Source organism: Oryctolagus cuniculus, chromosome 16 (genome assembly GCF_964237555.1).
Source record: "Oryctolagus cuniculus chromosome 16, mOryCun1.1, whole genome shotgun sequence".
NCBI lineage: Eukaryota > Metazoa > Chordata > Mammalia > Lagomorpha > Leporidae > Oryctolagus > Oryctolagus cuniculus.
The window spans coordinates 6946412-6963523 of NC_091447.1; the positions used below are offsets into that span (position 1 = coordinate 6946412).

At 42.0% G+C, this 17112-nt stretch overlaps 1 protein-coding gene across 1 annotated transcript in view; it reads right to left on the reverse strand.

The window, feature by feature from the left end:
• The window catches only part of AGMO (alkylglycerol monooxygenase), a 360464-nt gene that overhangs the window by 179034 nt on the left and 164318 nt on the right, over positions 1–17112 (reverse strand). The window contains exons 6-10 of the mRNA XM_002720858.5: positions 14295–14361; positions 11625–11690; positions 11457–11536; positions 8523–8657; positions 5732–5848 (exon numbers count right to left, since the gene is read on the reverse strand). Of these exons, the coding sequence (XP_002720904.1) occupies positions 5732–5848; positions 8523–8657; positions 11457–11536; positions 11625–11690; positions 14295–14361 (465 nt within the window). The remainder of the gene's footprint in view (positions 1–5731; positions 5849–8522; positions 8658–11456; positions 11537–11624; positions 11691–14294; positions 14362–17112) is intronic.

Genomic DNA, 17112 nt, shown 5'->3' on the forward strand with positions numbered 1-17112 from the left:
TGATGCTCATTGCAGATCACATTTCTTTTTTTCACGTTATGTTTGTTACCACCTAAAAACTTTAGGAAATTAAATGGAATCCCCAGGGACTAGACTGGAGGAAAACAGTGTACTCTGGATATTGACTTGAGAGGCTTCACTGGGGACCTAAGCTAGATCTAATCTGTGCTAGTAACACTCTCTCTTATGAGAGTAGAACTAAATATATTGACTTTTTTTTTCAGAGGGTCTATTAAAAACTGTCAACATGAAAACATGAGTTTCAAAATTGTAGTGCCCATAATGTTTTACAGACCACAGCATCCAGGGGAATTTAAAACTGTGTAAATCTGTTTTCCAATTTATTTTGGATACTCTCAGATGCCTTGTTAACTTGAAATATATAATCAAAGTAATCTGTGTTAAAACATATCTGTAGAAACTTTATTACACACTCTATTATAACACATTATTAGCTATCCAAAGATAGCATTGCCTTTAGTGTAGAGATCATATTAGTATAGGCCATATTTTTATTTCAAATGTGTACTCACGATATCACCCCATGAAGGAGACCCTGGGAGTTGACGGATTGATTTCTCAAGCATTTCTAAACCAAAATCAACACAAATGCCTGTGGTCGTATCGCTAAACTAAACTTTCTATATTCAAACATACTCTTTGCAAGCTTGGGTGAGAAAGAATTGTGCCTTTTACACCTTTGTGGTGGCCATTTCTGGACTCCCAACATTATTTATACAGAACTTGCACACATACAAGTCAGTATTTATCTGTTCTACTGAACGCATAAACAGTAAGGGCTGTGGGACCACAGCAGGATCCCCAACTACAAGTCAGACACAATTTTTCTATGTGATTATTGGCCACAGCAAATCCAGAAAACAAAATATTGCTGTTGGATTTTAAAGTCTTCGTGAGTTTTCAGACATGCCTGAGACGAGAATGGCACTACAGAATCTTGTGAATAAGCAACCTTTCTTCCTAGTCGCACAGCAAGTTTTTAGCAAAGAAAAACACATGTGGGGAACAAGCAAATGCACCTTTCAGAATTAATTTGTGTCAGGAATGAAGCAGTCTCCGATTCTGCCTCCAGTTTGAAAAGGGGTTCAACACTATATATCTTCACCAACACATCTATACAAGTTTCTCATATAGTTTTAGGACAGTAGAAAAATCTTGTGAACGCCTTGTGATAGATCATATCTTCTAAGATACATAGTGCCTAGTAATATTTCTACCTAATAAATACTCAGACATGCCTATACATTCAAATTTTTAACTTTTTTTTTTTTTTGACAGGCAGAGTGGACAGTGAGAAAGAGAGACAGAGAGAAAGTCTTCCTTTGCCGTTGGTTCACCCTCCAATGGCCGCCGTGCCCGGTGTGCTGCAGCCAGCGTACTGTGCTGATCCGATGGCAGGAGCCAGGTACTTACCCTGGTCTCCCATGAGGTGCAGAGCCCAAGCACCTGGGCCATCCTCCACTGCACTCCCTGGCCACAGCAGAGAGCTGGCCTGGAAGAGGGGCAACCGGGACAGAATCCGGCACCCCAACCAGGACTAGAACCCAGTGTGCCAGCGCCACAAGGCAGAGGATTAGCCTAGTGAGCCGCGGCACCAACCTCAAATTTTTAACTTTAACATTAAGGAATTCTATTTCAAAATCATAATGGAATCTCACACAGCTTAAAATGGGTAAATTTCCATTTTTCCTCCTACAAATTAGTATCATTTATTTAGCACAACTAACAAAGGTATCAGTAATGTAAAATTTACTCAATATTGGTCAGCGTATCAAGAGTTGGGCATTTTGACAGATGGTCTAAATTTTCTTTTGGTTTCATTCAAGTCTCCAAGCTCTATTAATGCTTGTATATCTTAGTCATAATTGGGTGAATGTATTAAGATAACAAATGGGTATTAAAGAAAGTAATCTTGATAAGTTGATAATGTGAAGTAATGATTATGTGAAATTAGATTAAGTACTACAGTTGGGCCTCCATATCCCCGGGCTCTTCCCTGTGCAGTCAGCCAACTGAAGGTTGAATATATTTGGGCTAAAAAGAAACTTAAGTTTGTACTTAAGATGTATACACTTTTTTTGTCATTATTCCGTAAACAATACAGAATAACAACTGTTTAAACAGCATTTACATTGTGTTAGGGATTACAGGGCATGTAGTAATTGAGGACTTCCTGAGAGGATATGGACAGGTTGTATACAAATACTATGCTATTAATATAAGACACCGGACCATCCTTGCCTTTTGATACGTGCGGTAGGAGAGACGTCTGTGTGAGCTTGGTAGTCTGGTTATTTAATGTCTATGTGTGCAGTGGAAAGATTGAGGTGGTTCATGCATTTCTGTGAAAGCTTTGCCCCTGAAAGAAATTTTTGGGCTCAAATCTTGTATTTTGGGGGGCTAAATGCAAACAAATCTGGAACAGCATGGAGTCAGGTTCATCATTAATTGCAATACAGATAAGAGCAAGTACTGAACCAACCATTACACCCTTGACATTTCTGCTCTTTTTGCATTCTAGCTCTTATTTTCACTTTACAAGATGGAAGCTCGAATCTCAGGTATTGTCTCTGCTACTGCCGGGAAAGTATCTTACATGTTACCCCATAGCATTTTCTTTACTTTTCCTTTAAAATCTTTTGTGGATAAAGAATACATCTTGGAAAATAGAGTCACTATATGGAGACATTTTGGTCATTAACTTTGAATGTAAAAAAAAAAAAAAAAACATAAAGGACAATACCAACCCTTAAGGTCCTTAAATGATGTTAAAAATTAAAATGGGGTGAGAGTTGTGACACAGCAGGTTAAGCTGTTACTTGGCATGTTCACATTCCATTGAAGTGCCTGGAATCAAGTCCCTCCTCTGCTTCCCACTCAGCTTCCTGCTCATGAACCTGGAGAAGCAGCAGTGATGGTTCAGCTACTTGGGTTGCTGGCACCCTCTCAGGACACCAGGATGGAGTTACTGGCTGCTGGCTTCATGCTGGCCCAGCCCTGGCTGTGGTCGGCATTTAATGAGTGAGCCAGTGGATAGAAATCTCTCTCTTTCTGTCTCTCTGCCTTTCAGATAAAGGAACAAACTTTAAAAAATTAAAATGGGTTTCTTTAATGTATTATCTTGTTGTAATCTCTGTAAAAAAAAAAAAAAAAACCTTTCCAAGCAACTCTTTTAATTTGGAGGACTTGCAAAGACATTTTCTACAGACCAAAAATCATCTGTACTGTATCCCTGCAGATTTTGTCCTGCTTGAAGTCAAGACACTTCCAAGGGGGAAGGTGAGCCCTCTACCCTGAGGGTATGAATTATGCTTGGTACAGTCCCCTCATGCTTAATTCATGTCCTGATGTGAATTATTGGTTCAGTGTGGGCTGTGAATTTGTCCTGAACAGTGCAACACGAAGAGAAAGTTTGCTGGGAAAAAAATCTGGAAGCATTAGGTTCTCATTGTAAGTGAAATGAGCAAGATTCTCTAGAACAGAACTTGCTGACTTTGGTCAAAGTCTGTGAGGTCAGGATGCCTTATCTCACGGTAAGGAAATTCAGGACAATTATGGAGAAGCGCTTTTGTCGGTTCTGCATGCTTGAGCTAAGCCCTTGCCTGAGAGTCTCCAGTTACATTCCAGCTGCCTTTAATTGCACGTTCTTTTTCTTAGAGCACAAGATACCAAGTGAACATTCACACCAGAGAGACCTTAAATCAGATGAGATCCTAAAGACAGGTTTCTCTGTCACTATGCATTTTTTTTTTTTTTTGGACAGGCAGAGTTAGACAGTGTGAGAGAGAGAGAGACAGAGAGAAAGGTATTCCTTCCGTTGGTTCACCCCCCAAATGGCTGCTATGGCTGGCGCACTGCGCTGATCCAAAGCTAGGAGCCAGGTGCTTCCTCCTGGTCTCCCATGCGGGTACAGGGCCCAAGCACTTGGGCTATCCTCCACTGCCCTCCCGGACCACAGCAGAGAGCTGGACTGGAAGAGAAGCAAACAGGACAGAAACGGTGCCCCAACCGGGACTAGAACCCAGGGTGCTGGCACCGCAGGCAGAGGATTAGCCTAGTGAGTCGTGGCACCGGCCTATCACTATGCATTTTATAAGTGATTAAAGAACAATTTTTTGGAAACAATTCAAGTCATATATTTGTGACACAGGAGGATTTACCTAGATCTAACATTTGTTACTCTTGCCTTTTCAGATCTGTTTCCCTTTCTCTCTCTATAATTTTGTGCTGCATGGTTGCATATTTAATGGCTGCCCCAGAAGGAGATATCACCCTTTGATGTTGCGGCCATGTCAGCTGCTGTGAGAACACCCTGCAACGCCTGCACAGTGGCAGATTCCCTAACGATGTATTTCTCATAATGCATCCTTGTTATTAAGTAATGGAACTTGTTATTCCTCCAAGCCCTCCCACCCCTCCTCTCACACTCAGCAGCTCCCTGCCTTCTGTTCCTGGCCTGGGAACAGGCCTTGACCTGTTGTAATCCCTGTTGTAATGACCTGTTGTAAACCCCCTGGCCTTGACCACGTGTAATCTGTTCCACGATGTGTACACGAGCCAAGCCGTCCCACCAGGTCCAGTTTTGTTTGTTTGCTTTAACAATGGCCAGCACGGCGGCTCACTAGGCTAATCCTCCTCCTGCGGCGACGGTACTCTGGGTTCTAGTCCCAGTTGGGGCACCGGTTCTGTCCCAGTTGCTCCTCTTCCAGTCCAGCTCTCTGCTGTGGCCCGGGAAGGCACCTGCAGTGCCAGCATCCCATATGGGTGCCGGTTCAATTCTGATCCAGTTCTCTGCTAAGGCCTGGGAAAGCATTAGAAGATGGCCCAAGTTATTGGGCCCCTGCACCCATATGGGAAACCCAGAAGAAGCTCCTAGCTTCGGATTGGCTCAGCTCCTGCCATTGTAGCCATCTGGGAAGTGAACCAGCGGATGAAAGACCTCTCTCTCTCTCTCTTCTCTCCTCCCTCTCCCTCTCCCTCTCCCTCTCCCTCTCCCTCTCCCTCTCTTTGCCTCTGCTTCTCTGTAACTCTGCCTTCAAATAAATAAATAAATAAATGGATTTTTTTTAAAAAAGCTAACTTTGTATGTGTTTCACATCTACAGTGCCTTTTGTACCTTTGTTATTTTTGTTCTCTCTAAATACAGATGAGTGGTTTTTTTTTTTTTTTTTTTTTTTTTGTGGTCAAAAATTGGCTTCTGAAGTGATAATGCCTGAACTAAACCCTGATGCAGCGCTCCTACCATACAAACAGAATATCCTCCGTGTTCTCAAAGGATCAAATAAAGGAAGTCAAGCTGGCATTGAAAACTCTGCAGTCATTCTATCAGGGTGTTCTCTACATGAAGACCAGTGCATTGAAACTGCTGAGAAATGAGTGCTTCCCCAAGCACATCTAATTCTAATATCTGAAGCATTTTTATTAGAATTGTTGTGAAGCTTATGCTTGGCAAAATATTGCTTGTTGTCCCTTGGATAAATGGAATTTGGTATTCGTGCTTTACAGCAGCACTTTGGATGCAGTTAATTCATTTACATTTAGCAGGCTAGAAGGATCAAGTTAACTGTATACATGTGAGATATCGCCAAAATTGAAGCAGAGAATTACTTAGAAGAATAGAACATAATCATAATAGGGGGAAGCTTAATTTCATTTCCAAACACAATGACAGAGAGGTTCTCCCACCCTATGCAAAATGGGTGTCACTTACAGCCGTATCTGCAAAGGTGTCTTCGTAAAATCCAAGCATCAGAGCAAACTGCACAACTGTGTAGAGCTTTAGCAGTTGAGATGCAGATGAGGAGAAGGGAACTTCTTTGCCTGTAACCTAGGGAGACAAGAAATAAGTCTTTTCTTTATTTTTTCGGGGTTTACTCCTCTCTCAGAAATCCACACTGAGTCAAGATCTATGCAAAAGCAAATGGAAAATTTGTTACTCATTCTTATTTAAAAAACACTGGATTTGGGAGATGGAAGATGGTGCATAAGTTGAAAAACTTGTTTCTCATTTCGGAAGCACTGCAAGGGAGCTTCAAACTGTTTGGAAGGGCAATGCAAGAACATACTGCACGGTAGGTAAGCCAATAAAGACAGTCAAAGTGAATAGGTCGGATCTTCCCCACCTGCCAATATGCCCAGCATCCCGTGAGACAGCAAGCAAACAGGAAACGAAAGAAAAATGGCAGGGGACTCTGGGAAATCATGATTCAATGGGAAATGGTATTTTATTAGAAACAACTTTCCTAATCTATCTCAGAATGCTATACTTCTCTTGTAGGCTTCTGCACTCATACAACTTTACTTTTTTCAAAAAGATTATTTATTTGAAAGGCAGAGTTACAGATAGGCAGAGGCAGAGGGAGAGAGAGAAAAGGTTTTCCATCCAGTGGTTCACTTCCCAGATGGCCACAATGGCCAGAGCTGAGCTGATCTAAAGCCAGGAGCCAGGAGCTTCCTTCAGGTCTCCCACACAGGTGCTGGGGCCCAAGGACTTGGGGCATCTTCTGCTGCTTTCCCAGGCCATAGCAGAGGTGTTGGATTGGAAGTGGAGCAGCCAGGACTAGAACCAGCACCCTTATGGGATCCCAGCACAGCAGGTGGCGGCTTTACCCACTATGCCACAGCGCCAGCTGCACTCTTACAACTGTGAAATACTCACTTTGACTATGTGTTGATAAAAAGAAAAGCCTAACTATAAATATAAACAAAACTGTCTGGAGAAAGTTAAGCACAGTGTTGGTAAGAGGATAAGAAGGCATTTTTATTTTAGGACTGTTGTAAAATAATAATACTCAAATAAAACAAATATATGATTTCATTTACTTGAAATATCACAAGCAGACCTTTACCTAATTTTGAAAGATTTATTTGATTTCTTTGAGAAGCAGAGTGACAGAGAGAGGGAGAGAAAGAGTTCTTCCATCTACTGGTTTCCTCTCCAAATGGCTGAAATGGCCAGGGTTGGCACAAGTCAAAGTCAGGAGCCTAGACCTCCACCCAGGTCTCCCACATGGGTGCCCACTTGATTGGAATGGAGCAGGCAGGATGCTAACCAGGGCTCTGATACGGGATGCTGGCATTACAAGCAGGGGCTTAACCTGTTGTGCCACAATGCAGGCCTCAATGCTAACGTTTACACTCATACTAGTATGTTTAAAATCTTTAGGGGTAGGTGTTTAGCCTCATAGTTAGGAAGCCTGCACTCCATACTGGGATATCTAAGTCTGGTCCTGGCTCTGGCTCCTGGCTTCAGCTTCCTGCTAATGAAGACCCTGGGGCTGCGGCGATGGCTCAGGTAACTGAGTGTCTACAACCCATGTGGGAGACCTGGATTGTGCTCTGTAGTCTCAGTGTTAGTCCAGCCCAGCTCCAGACATTGAGGGCATTTGCAAAATGAACCAGTTAAATGGAGAGCTCTGTCTGTCTTTGTTTTTCCCCTCTCTCTTTTTTCCTCTTTGACTCTCTGCCTCTCAGGTAAGTAAATAAACAAGTAAAATCAACAGTTTTATACATTTCTATTGTTGTTTCTGTACTACTCTTCATGATATTTATTTAATAAAGATTTGACTTATGGGGCAGGCACTGTGGTGTAGGTGGTAAAGCCATTGCCTGCAGTGCCAGCATCCCATATGGGTGCTGGTTTGGATTCCGACTGCTCCACTTCCAATCCAGCTCTCTGCTATAGCCTGGGAAAGCAGTAGAAGATGGGCCAAGTCCTTGGGCTCCTGCACCTGTGTGGGAGACCGGGAAGAAGCTCCTGGCTCCTGGATTCAGATTGGTACAGCTCCAGCCATTGTGGCCAATTGGAGAGTAAACCAATAGATGTAAGACTTCTCTCTCTGCCTCTCTTTCTCTCTCTTTGTAACTCTGACTTTCAAGTAAATAAATAAATCTTTAAAAAGATAAGATTTGACTTATTTGCTAGGGAATCATATATAATCAATTACTAAAACAGAAATTTATTTTCTAGAAAAGAAATTGTATATTGAAACTGAATTTTTCATTTGATGCCCAGTGTTTAAAATCTCTACATTTCTTATTTCTGTATTTATGGCTTCTCTTTTAATATAGACTGCATATAGTTATAATCTGATTATCTAATTTGAAACTGTCTTGATGTGATTTGAGATCCTCCAGGAATCGCAATATGTTTCTAAGCAAAATGAGGGCAAAATCATTCCTGTGCTCCCTGCATCTCTGCAGTCTGAGCATCCTCTGGGCTGGGTGAATCTGCGATGCTGTATTCTTGCATGGAAGCTCGTAGCTCTGGGTTTGAGTGGGACTGCACACCAACCCCCACTGCTCTGCTCCCTAGACTGCGTTCCCTGGTGAGAGGCAGTAGAAGGCATGCCTTGTCACTGCTCATCCCTTTACACACCACAGGGCTGCATCTCAGGTCAGCCTGAAGGCAACATGTACAAGTGCTGGACAGTCTGACTGTGGACCTGACATTAGGACATTGCTCTCTACCACTTCCATCTGTCTGCCTCAGTGTTGCTTACCTGTGGAATTTCTTCACTCAGCCCAAGCCTTGGTTTACCTGGACCCCATCCTGGTCCTTTAAATATGACAGAAAACTTATTGAAGAATCCAGGGGTGGCCCAGAAGGTAGTCCACATGTACAATAAATGATGGAACTAGGAAGAATTAAATAGAGTTTATTAAAATAAGACAAATGTAGCAAAATGTATTGAATGCAACACAGTGTTGACTATTAAGTGATTAGCTACGAAAATCACATATTTGATATTGTTCGATATAATTTAAATACTTTCCATATATTTTAGGTGTGACTATATTGATGCAGGTGGATAAGCAAGTACATTCCATTTTGTGATTCATTCTATGCTGCCTGTGTACCTCGAAGTGTGCTCTTGTCACTGCTTCTCAAAGTCAGCCAAATTATAATTTGGGAATAAAAACATAGACGTTGTTTGAAAAATCAGCAAGGTACAAAACAATTTAAGTGGCTTTGCTTCTGATCTAACAAATGAGCAGCCTATGCCTCACACCCTTACTTGATAACACTTTTTTTTTTCTTTTTCTTTTTCTTTTTCTTTTTTTTTTTTTGACAGGCAGAGTTAGACAGTGAGAAAGAGAAACAGAGAGAAAGGTCTTCCTCCCGTTGGTTCACCCCACAAATGGCTGCTACAGTTGGTGTGCTGTGCTGATTTGAAGCCAGGAGCCAGGTGCTTCCTCTTGGTCTCCCATGCCATGCGGGTGCAGGGCCCAAGCACTTGAGCCATCCTCCATTGCCTTCCCGGGCCACAGCAGAGAGCTGGACTGGAAGAGGAGAACCGGGACAGAATCCGGCGCCCCAACCGGGACTAGAACCCGGGGTACCAGCGCCGCAGGTGGATGATTAGCCTAGTGAGCCGCTGTACCAGCCTTGATAACACTTTTTCTAGAGTCTTGCTAAATGGATATTAAGGTGAGTTAAACATGGACATATATTATATTTGCATATTTGCCCAAATATGTCAAAAACCTATACTTACTGTATTGTGCTATGAACAATCTTATCATATACCCAAACTATTCAGAGATATTTTTGGAGAACAGACATTTGAGTTTTTAAAGTATCTTTACTCTATAATTAGAAAGGAAAAATTTGCTTCCTAAGGGAAAAAATTACTTTGAGTTTCTTAGCAGGATTCCACATTTCATAAACAAAACACATTCAACAAAATATTCTCGCAGAGGATAAGTGTCCAGTAAATGTTAACTCTGGATAATTAGCTGTGTAGATGTGATTGTTATGCACCAGAGGATTGAAAAAAGTTCTAGTGTTTGGGCATCAGCTATAGATTCCAGAGATAAGTTCTGCTAGAAGTGTGGAATGCATACATGGAGAGGAAAATGTTGTTTTTTTTCAGAATCTATGGTCTTGTTGGTATTTTCATTCTGTCTTGAAGGATGTAAAATGCTAGGATTATACAAATGGATTTTAAAATTGCTTGAGATACTACAAAAACGCATGGAAGAAATTAAGGAACAAGACGGAATTTAATGGATTAAAGCTTTAGTCTGGGACATTGAAATAATAACAACAACACAGACAATTAATGTGTTAAGAGTTACAATACACATTAGAATACTGACCTGTTTGTCTGCTTTGCAAATTGACTGCAATTTTATTTCTATCATTGCAGATAAAAGTCATAACAATTTAATGTTAGAGGTGTTTTTTGCTCACTTATTTGCTTCTCGATGCTGTGAAATTGTAGGAACCCCAGCAGAACAACATGAATGACAATAATAAAGAAATCATAATGATAATGTAGAAAGAAAATCCTGGCCTGTCTAGAGAGAGTTGTCTGGTATAAGTTGCTGTCGATGCTTCTTAGCCTTAGGTGAGAAATTTAGCCACAATAAAGGCAAACAGGGGAAAGTGACTACAGGTTTTTGTAGGCTCAAGAACTCCCAGTTGTCACAACCTGCTGACTTGGTGTTCCTGACAATATAAATGACAATATAAACCTCAACCCACTGAAGACACAGTAAGGCTAAACGAAATGTTTCTGTGAGTCAGGTGCAAACCTGGAGTCTTGGCCTAAAACCCACTTTGATTAAATTCAAGCTAAGAAGCTGTGGGACTTTGGGTGAATTATGGAAATCCTGGGAGCCTCCATCAGAAAACAGAAATAACAAGAGCCTCTGTTTCAGAAAAGTTTTTAGTAGTGGTTTTGTCACAGATTCTGGCAGAGCTGTGAGCAGTGCCCTACAGCCTCCTGACTTGGTGAAAGGAGGGTCCCACACAGAGCTGTCTCGAAAGCTTTGTGTGAGCATTCTTATCTTTTTCTCATTTAGTAGACCCTGACCCCAGAAGGACTGGTGGCAGGGGGTGGGGTCTGACTCTGACAGACTGGGGCTCCGCAGACATTCTTCATTTCTCTAGCGCCAACCGTTGACGCCAAGGAACAAGCAATGCCACATGTCGGACAGAAGCCAGTCCTGTGCACCATCCATGAGCAGGTGGGGGATTGTACAGAAGGATCCAATCTGTAACAGCTTCTGACACTGAGAGCCATGCAGAGGAGGCGAGGGCTGCCCGGGGTATGTCTAACCATAGTCACACAGCCTGGAGGCAAATGATTTCTCTGATGTGGGATCTCTTAATTATCCACGTCACTACTGCTCCCTCTGAATATATTACAGGTATATTCTGAGAAACAAAATGGTTGCTAAAAAGCCTCTTTCTTTACAATCATAGTAGTAGCCAGATTTGAAAATTCATATAACAAGTTCCCTTTAAATGCACTTTGCCTGACTTGATTCAAAGTTTTGGTTGAGTGCCAGAGGTATTGACAGATTCTTTCACAGTTAATTTTTTTTCTCACTGGAGGGTAATATTCTCCATGTTTCCCAATTATTCTCTTTACTCTGTGATTTATGAAATGGTAGAATGTTATAAAGAACAAAGCCAGTTAAATTACCTGGACCTTGAAGGGTTCAAATGTATTGATGGGATGTGTTAGGCCATAGACAACCTTCTCATTCTCTGCTTCAAACGTACCTGGAAGGTAAACATTAGGGAATAATCTTTGGCTCTCTGTGAATGGAGGAGCCATATGAACTATTAGATTATCGTACGTTTTACTTACCAAACAGTCTATCCCAGATAATAAGAGTGCCAGCAAAATTTTTGTCAATGCAGTAACGATTTCTACCTGGGAAACGAAATAGTAAAAGATTTTTTCAAAACACTGAATAACGCTTTTTGAAACACTTTTGCCTTGTTTTTTGAAAATATTCAGCATGCTTCTCCTGAGAATGCCTTCTCACTGACAACACCAGATTTTGTTTGCCAATAATGCAGGTTTTGTTTTATTAATTTTTCAATTACTTTTAATTCAAGGGCAAAGGTTTTCTTAAAACAAAATGCATGGTTTTTTTCTCACAACTTTTCTGTTAGGGAAAAATGAGATAAATTTAAATGATTGCTTTTCAGGATTATGAAAAAGTAATATGGGGCCAGTGCTGTGGCACAGCAGGTAAAGCCACTGCCTGCAATGCTGGCATCCCATATGGGTGTTGGTTCTAGTCCTGGCTGCTCCACTTCTGATCCAGCTCTCTGCTATGGCCTGGGAAAGCAGTGGAAGATGGCCCAAGTCCTTGGGCCCCTGCACCCGCATGGGAGACCTGGAAGAAGCTCCTGGCTTCTGGCTTTGGATTGGCACAGCTCCGGTCATTGCAGCCAATTGGGGAATGAACTAGTGGATGAAAGACCTTTCTCTCTCTCTCTCTCTCTCTCTCTCTCTCTCTCTCTCTCTCTGCTTCTCTCTCTCTGTGTGTAACTCTGACTTTCAAATAAATAAATAAATCTTAAAAAAAGAGAGACTCCTACTTAAAAAAAATGGTAATATGTAAAAATTAAAATGTGCCAAGAAAAGTAAATAGAAAACAAGAATTTACAATAATACATGTGAGTATGTTTTTAGAAGTTTTATTTTATTTATTTATTTGAAATGGGGAGAGAACGAGAGCAGGATAAAGAGGGAAAGAGAGAAAGAACCCACCTACTGGTTCACTTTGCAAATGCCTGTACTGTCTGGATTTGGGCCAGGACCAGAGCCAGAAGCCATGAAAGTGCCCCAGATCTCTCATGGAAGTGGCAAAGACATAACTGTTTGAACCACCATGGCTACCTCCCAGGGTCTGCATTTGCAGCAAACTGGAGTCAGGAGCAGAAATCGGGACTTGAACCCAGACACTCTGATGTGAGGCTTGCACGTTTTTACCACCAGGCTAACCACCTGTGCCCTCTGTATGTGCGCTGATTTTTAATTTTTGGTATGATGCACCTTTCCTCTTTCCCCTGCATCTGTTTTAGGATGAAAATTCTCTATTTAGAGGGAGACCCAGCTTTTTGTTTTTAAACATAAAAGACAAAGTAAAAATGAAATTACCATTACTTTTTAACTCACACATTTGAAACCTAGACACAAGGAAATTTCTTTCCCAGTGAAAAGTGGAGTGAGATTGGTTTCTGGTGTGCCCATCCATCGCCACACACCAGGGAAACAATGGTTATCACCTGGGTAGAGGAGCAGGTTTGCCCCTCAAGAGACACTGGGCAATATCTAGAGTTGTTAGTGGCAGGGACAAGGAGGAAAGGGCACTATCAGCTTCCAGTGGGCGAGGCCAGTAATACCTTGACTGTGCTGCACACGGCACAAGCCCAGAGAGAAGGATCAGTCTCAGGAGAAGGATTAGCCCCAAACTGCCCATAGCACTGAGGTTGAGAAACCCTGAAACAGCAGCAGCGGCATGAAACTCAAGTCACACACAGCAAACCAGCAACAATTATCAATACATTAACTCACATTTGCTCTTCTCCACTCACTGCTTCGCTTGTATTACAGAGGGAGCCAAAGGGTAGGATGCTCTTGGCTTCTCCTCCCTGCTCACAATTGCCTGGGGATGCGAACACATCAAGGGGCGACTCGGCTTGTGCAGCGTGCCTGTGCCCTAGCCTAGCCTCAGCTCTTCCTCGGTGAGTTTTTGCTTCTGCTCTGCACCTGCTATAAAGAAGGGGAGCAGCTTGCTCCAGGGCTGCCTGTGAAGCCTACAGACTGACACAAACACAACAGGTGTATCTAATCTCTAATTACTGGCTTCCTGCTCCCAATGTAACATTCGTAAGACTTTTTTTCAGACCACTGAATGTAGCAGTGGTTTGAGTATTTCCATTGTTAGATGATTCTCCACTACATGATTGTGTTCTGCCACTGAAAAACATTTGAATTCTTTCTCTTTTTTTCCCCTGATTTGCACATTCTTAGAAAGGTCTTATGAACAAATATTTCTGTTGTTTCTGAGGTTATCTTTAACACTTAGCCAGGGGGATTTTCCCCTTGTCAAGTGAAAGTAGGTTATGCTATTTGTTTATGGAACTTAGAAAAGGAAGTTGCAATGATGTTTATCAGGCGATCCTCGAATCTCTACAGTTTCCAAGGCCAAGAATTCTCTAGACTCAGGCAGGAATACCCCTCATGGAATAACCTTCCACAAAATGACTGCCTCCCCAGCTGCTTCGCTCATCTTTCTGCTCTTGCTGAGCTGCGATGGAGGAAGAAAGGAAAACCCAAAAGTCAGAGAGAGCTTCTGCAACCCCTGCATAGCCCATGCTTTGGGGATGAGGCTTGTCTGGATTCGCAAGAAGAAACTCTATTTGTGCAATGGGTACCAGTTTCATTGGGCAATCCTGAAGAGTTAGCACAAAATTGTGACATTATAATTGTTAAAGCAAGAAAGAAATAGAACCTTCTTACCATGATGAACTCTATGGTGGCTGGGAGTATTAAGAATCAGTTCCAAGGGACCTAGGTTACTGATGACCTGTTTTAAACAAAAAGAATATTGACACACATGGTCATTATTGAAGGTATGTATAATGTATAAATATGTGTAAACCCTCATGGGTTATGAGACATAGCAAATTTCAGAACTGGCATCACAAAGGAGTTTCTCTATCTGATTTGCAATCATAATCTGGACACTCTATAATGAGAGGCACTGTATTTATATTTTATATTTGTGTTTTTGAGAACTACATTGACTGAGTTTGCTTCTCAGATCCTCCATTTCTTTCTATGTGATGTTGGGAAAAGCAGTTAGGCTTTTTATAGCTCAGTGTCTTCAGTTTACAAGAAGCAATAACAGGAATATGTAGGTAGTAACATCCTGAGCATTGCAAACCTTACTGAATTATTGACAAGGCACATTTTCTTTGGGTTTCATGCTTTGTTGTGTGTGTGTGTGTGTTTGTGTGTATGTGCATGTTTTTTTGTTTGTTTGTTTTTTTAGTTTCAACTTTGGTAATTTATGTAAGCAGAGCGTAACTATAAGAAGTGAGACAATGTGCTATGCTCGTGTTTGGGAGTTAGTTTTCCCCTACAACCACTTACTATGTAGGTGTTGTCTATTGCAATAGGGTGACCCTGCTTATCCAAATAGCATCCTACGTGGCCTCTCACCTGTCAGAGCACTGTCATTCTCTCCTGGAGGCAAAATTTTGAGTCCAATATTTAAAGAAACCTTTGATAGCCATTAATGCTGCTTCAAATTCTGGTTTCTGATTCTCCCATGATTTCTCTCAGCATTTCTCAGTAAGAACTCCCTAACCCCAGATTCTCAGGATAATAGCAGCCAGGGTGATATTACAAAACCAGTGCAGAAGGTCATGTGTGAGTTATTTGGTGTGTTAAACGATTAATACTGGGCAGTTTGTGGCAACTTTTAAGCTCAATTACATTACTCACTCTCTCACTGATCATGGTAGATAACAGAATATTTTACCTTCTTTTAATCACAACATAAACAGATTTGTCATAGCTACCAACAATAAAATCAATACACTGTCATGACAATCTTTTCTCTTCCTTTAAAATTTACTTTTTAAAACCCTAAAAAAATTCTGATTGACATATCTATGTGGTACAGTGTGACATTTCAAAAATGTATAAAATGAGTACTGATCAAATCAAAGTAATCAATATTTTATTCTTCTTTATCATTATTTCATGAATGGAACCTTGGAATCCCTCTTTTCTATTTTCTCAGAAAATATACAATAGATGTCACTTGAACAAGCCGAATATAAAAGACCTATTACAGGCAGCGAGTGAAATCTGATCACAAACAGGCTACTAGATAATTTTTTAAATACTATTTCTTTGGGGAGTTCTGCTGGCCGTTTCACTCTGTAAATCAATGCAGTTCTTTTTTTTTAAAGTGTATATCTGATGTGTACATGACATGATATCTAAAATTTGCTACAAAATACATTAGCAGAGGAAAAGGACAGCTAATACAAATGCATCAAGATCTTGATTTCTGAACTCAAATGATAGGAACACATAAATGTACTCCATTATTCTCTCTTCTGAATGCTTGAATTTTTTAAGAGTTTAAGAGAGAACTTTCCATGAAAGAAATCCCTGCCCCTGGTCTTGTATAGTAAATGTGCATTAAGCCAAATTGATAGTATGACTGGATCTTCACAAGTCCCAAACCAAAAACTGTTTATCTAACAGGGTTGGTTAATTGTTTGGCAATCTCTAACTTCAAAACATCCAACTTACAACTGATCTGCAAATGCAAACAATTTGCAGCCACACTGTCTTCAGTTTGTTGCACCTTCATTAAAAAATTTTATTATTCTTTGTAAAGATTTATTTATTTATTTGAAAGGTCGTGTGAGAGAGAGAGAGAGAGAGGGATATTTTCTGTTTGTTGGTTTCTTCTTCAAGAGGGCTGGAGTTGGCCAGCGCCGTGGCTCACTAGGCTAATCCTCCGCCTGCGGCGCTGGTACCCCGGGTTCTTGTCCCGGTCGGGGCGCCGGATTCTGTCCCGGTTCTCCTCTTCCAGTCCAGCTCTCTGCTGTGGCCTGGGAAGGCAGTGGAGGATGGCCCAAGTGCTTGGGCCCTGCACCCGCATGGCATGGGAGACCAAGAGGAAGCACCTGGCTCCTGGCTTCAAATCAGCACAGCACACCGACTGTAGCAGCCATTTGTGGGGTGAACCAACGGGAGGAAGACCTTTCTCTCTGTCTCTCTCTCTCACTAACTCTGCCTGTCAAAAAAAAAAAAGGGGGCCAGTGCCACGGCTCACTGGGCTAATCCTCCGCCTTGCGGCGCCGGCACACCGGGTTCTAGTCCCGGTCGGGGCGCCGGATTCTGTCCCGGTTGCCGCTCTTCCAGGCCAGCTCTCTGCTGTGGCCAGGGAGTGCAGTGGAGGATGGCCCAAGTACTTGGGCCCTGCACCCCATGGGAGACCAGGAGAAGCACCTGGCTCCTGCCATCAGATCAGCGCGGTGCGCCGGCCGCAGCGCGCTGGCTGCGGCGGCCATTGGAGGGTGAACCAATGGCAAAAGGAAGACCTTTCTCTCTGTCTCTCTCTCTCTCATTGTCCACTCTGCCTATCAAAAAATAAAAAAAAGGGGGGGGGGGCTGGAGTTGGGCCAGGACAAAGCCAGGAACCAGGAGCTTTCTCCTGCTCTGTCACCTGGGTAGCAGGGACCCATCTTAAGTTGCTTTCCCAGTTGCATTATCAGGGAGCTGGAGTGGACAGGGAGCAGCTGGGACTTGA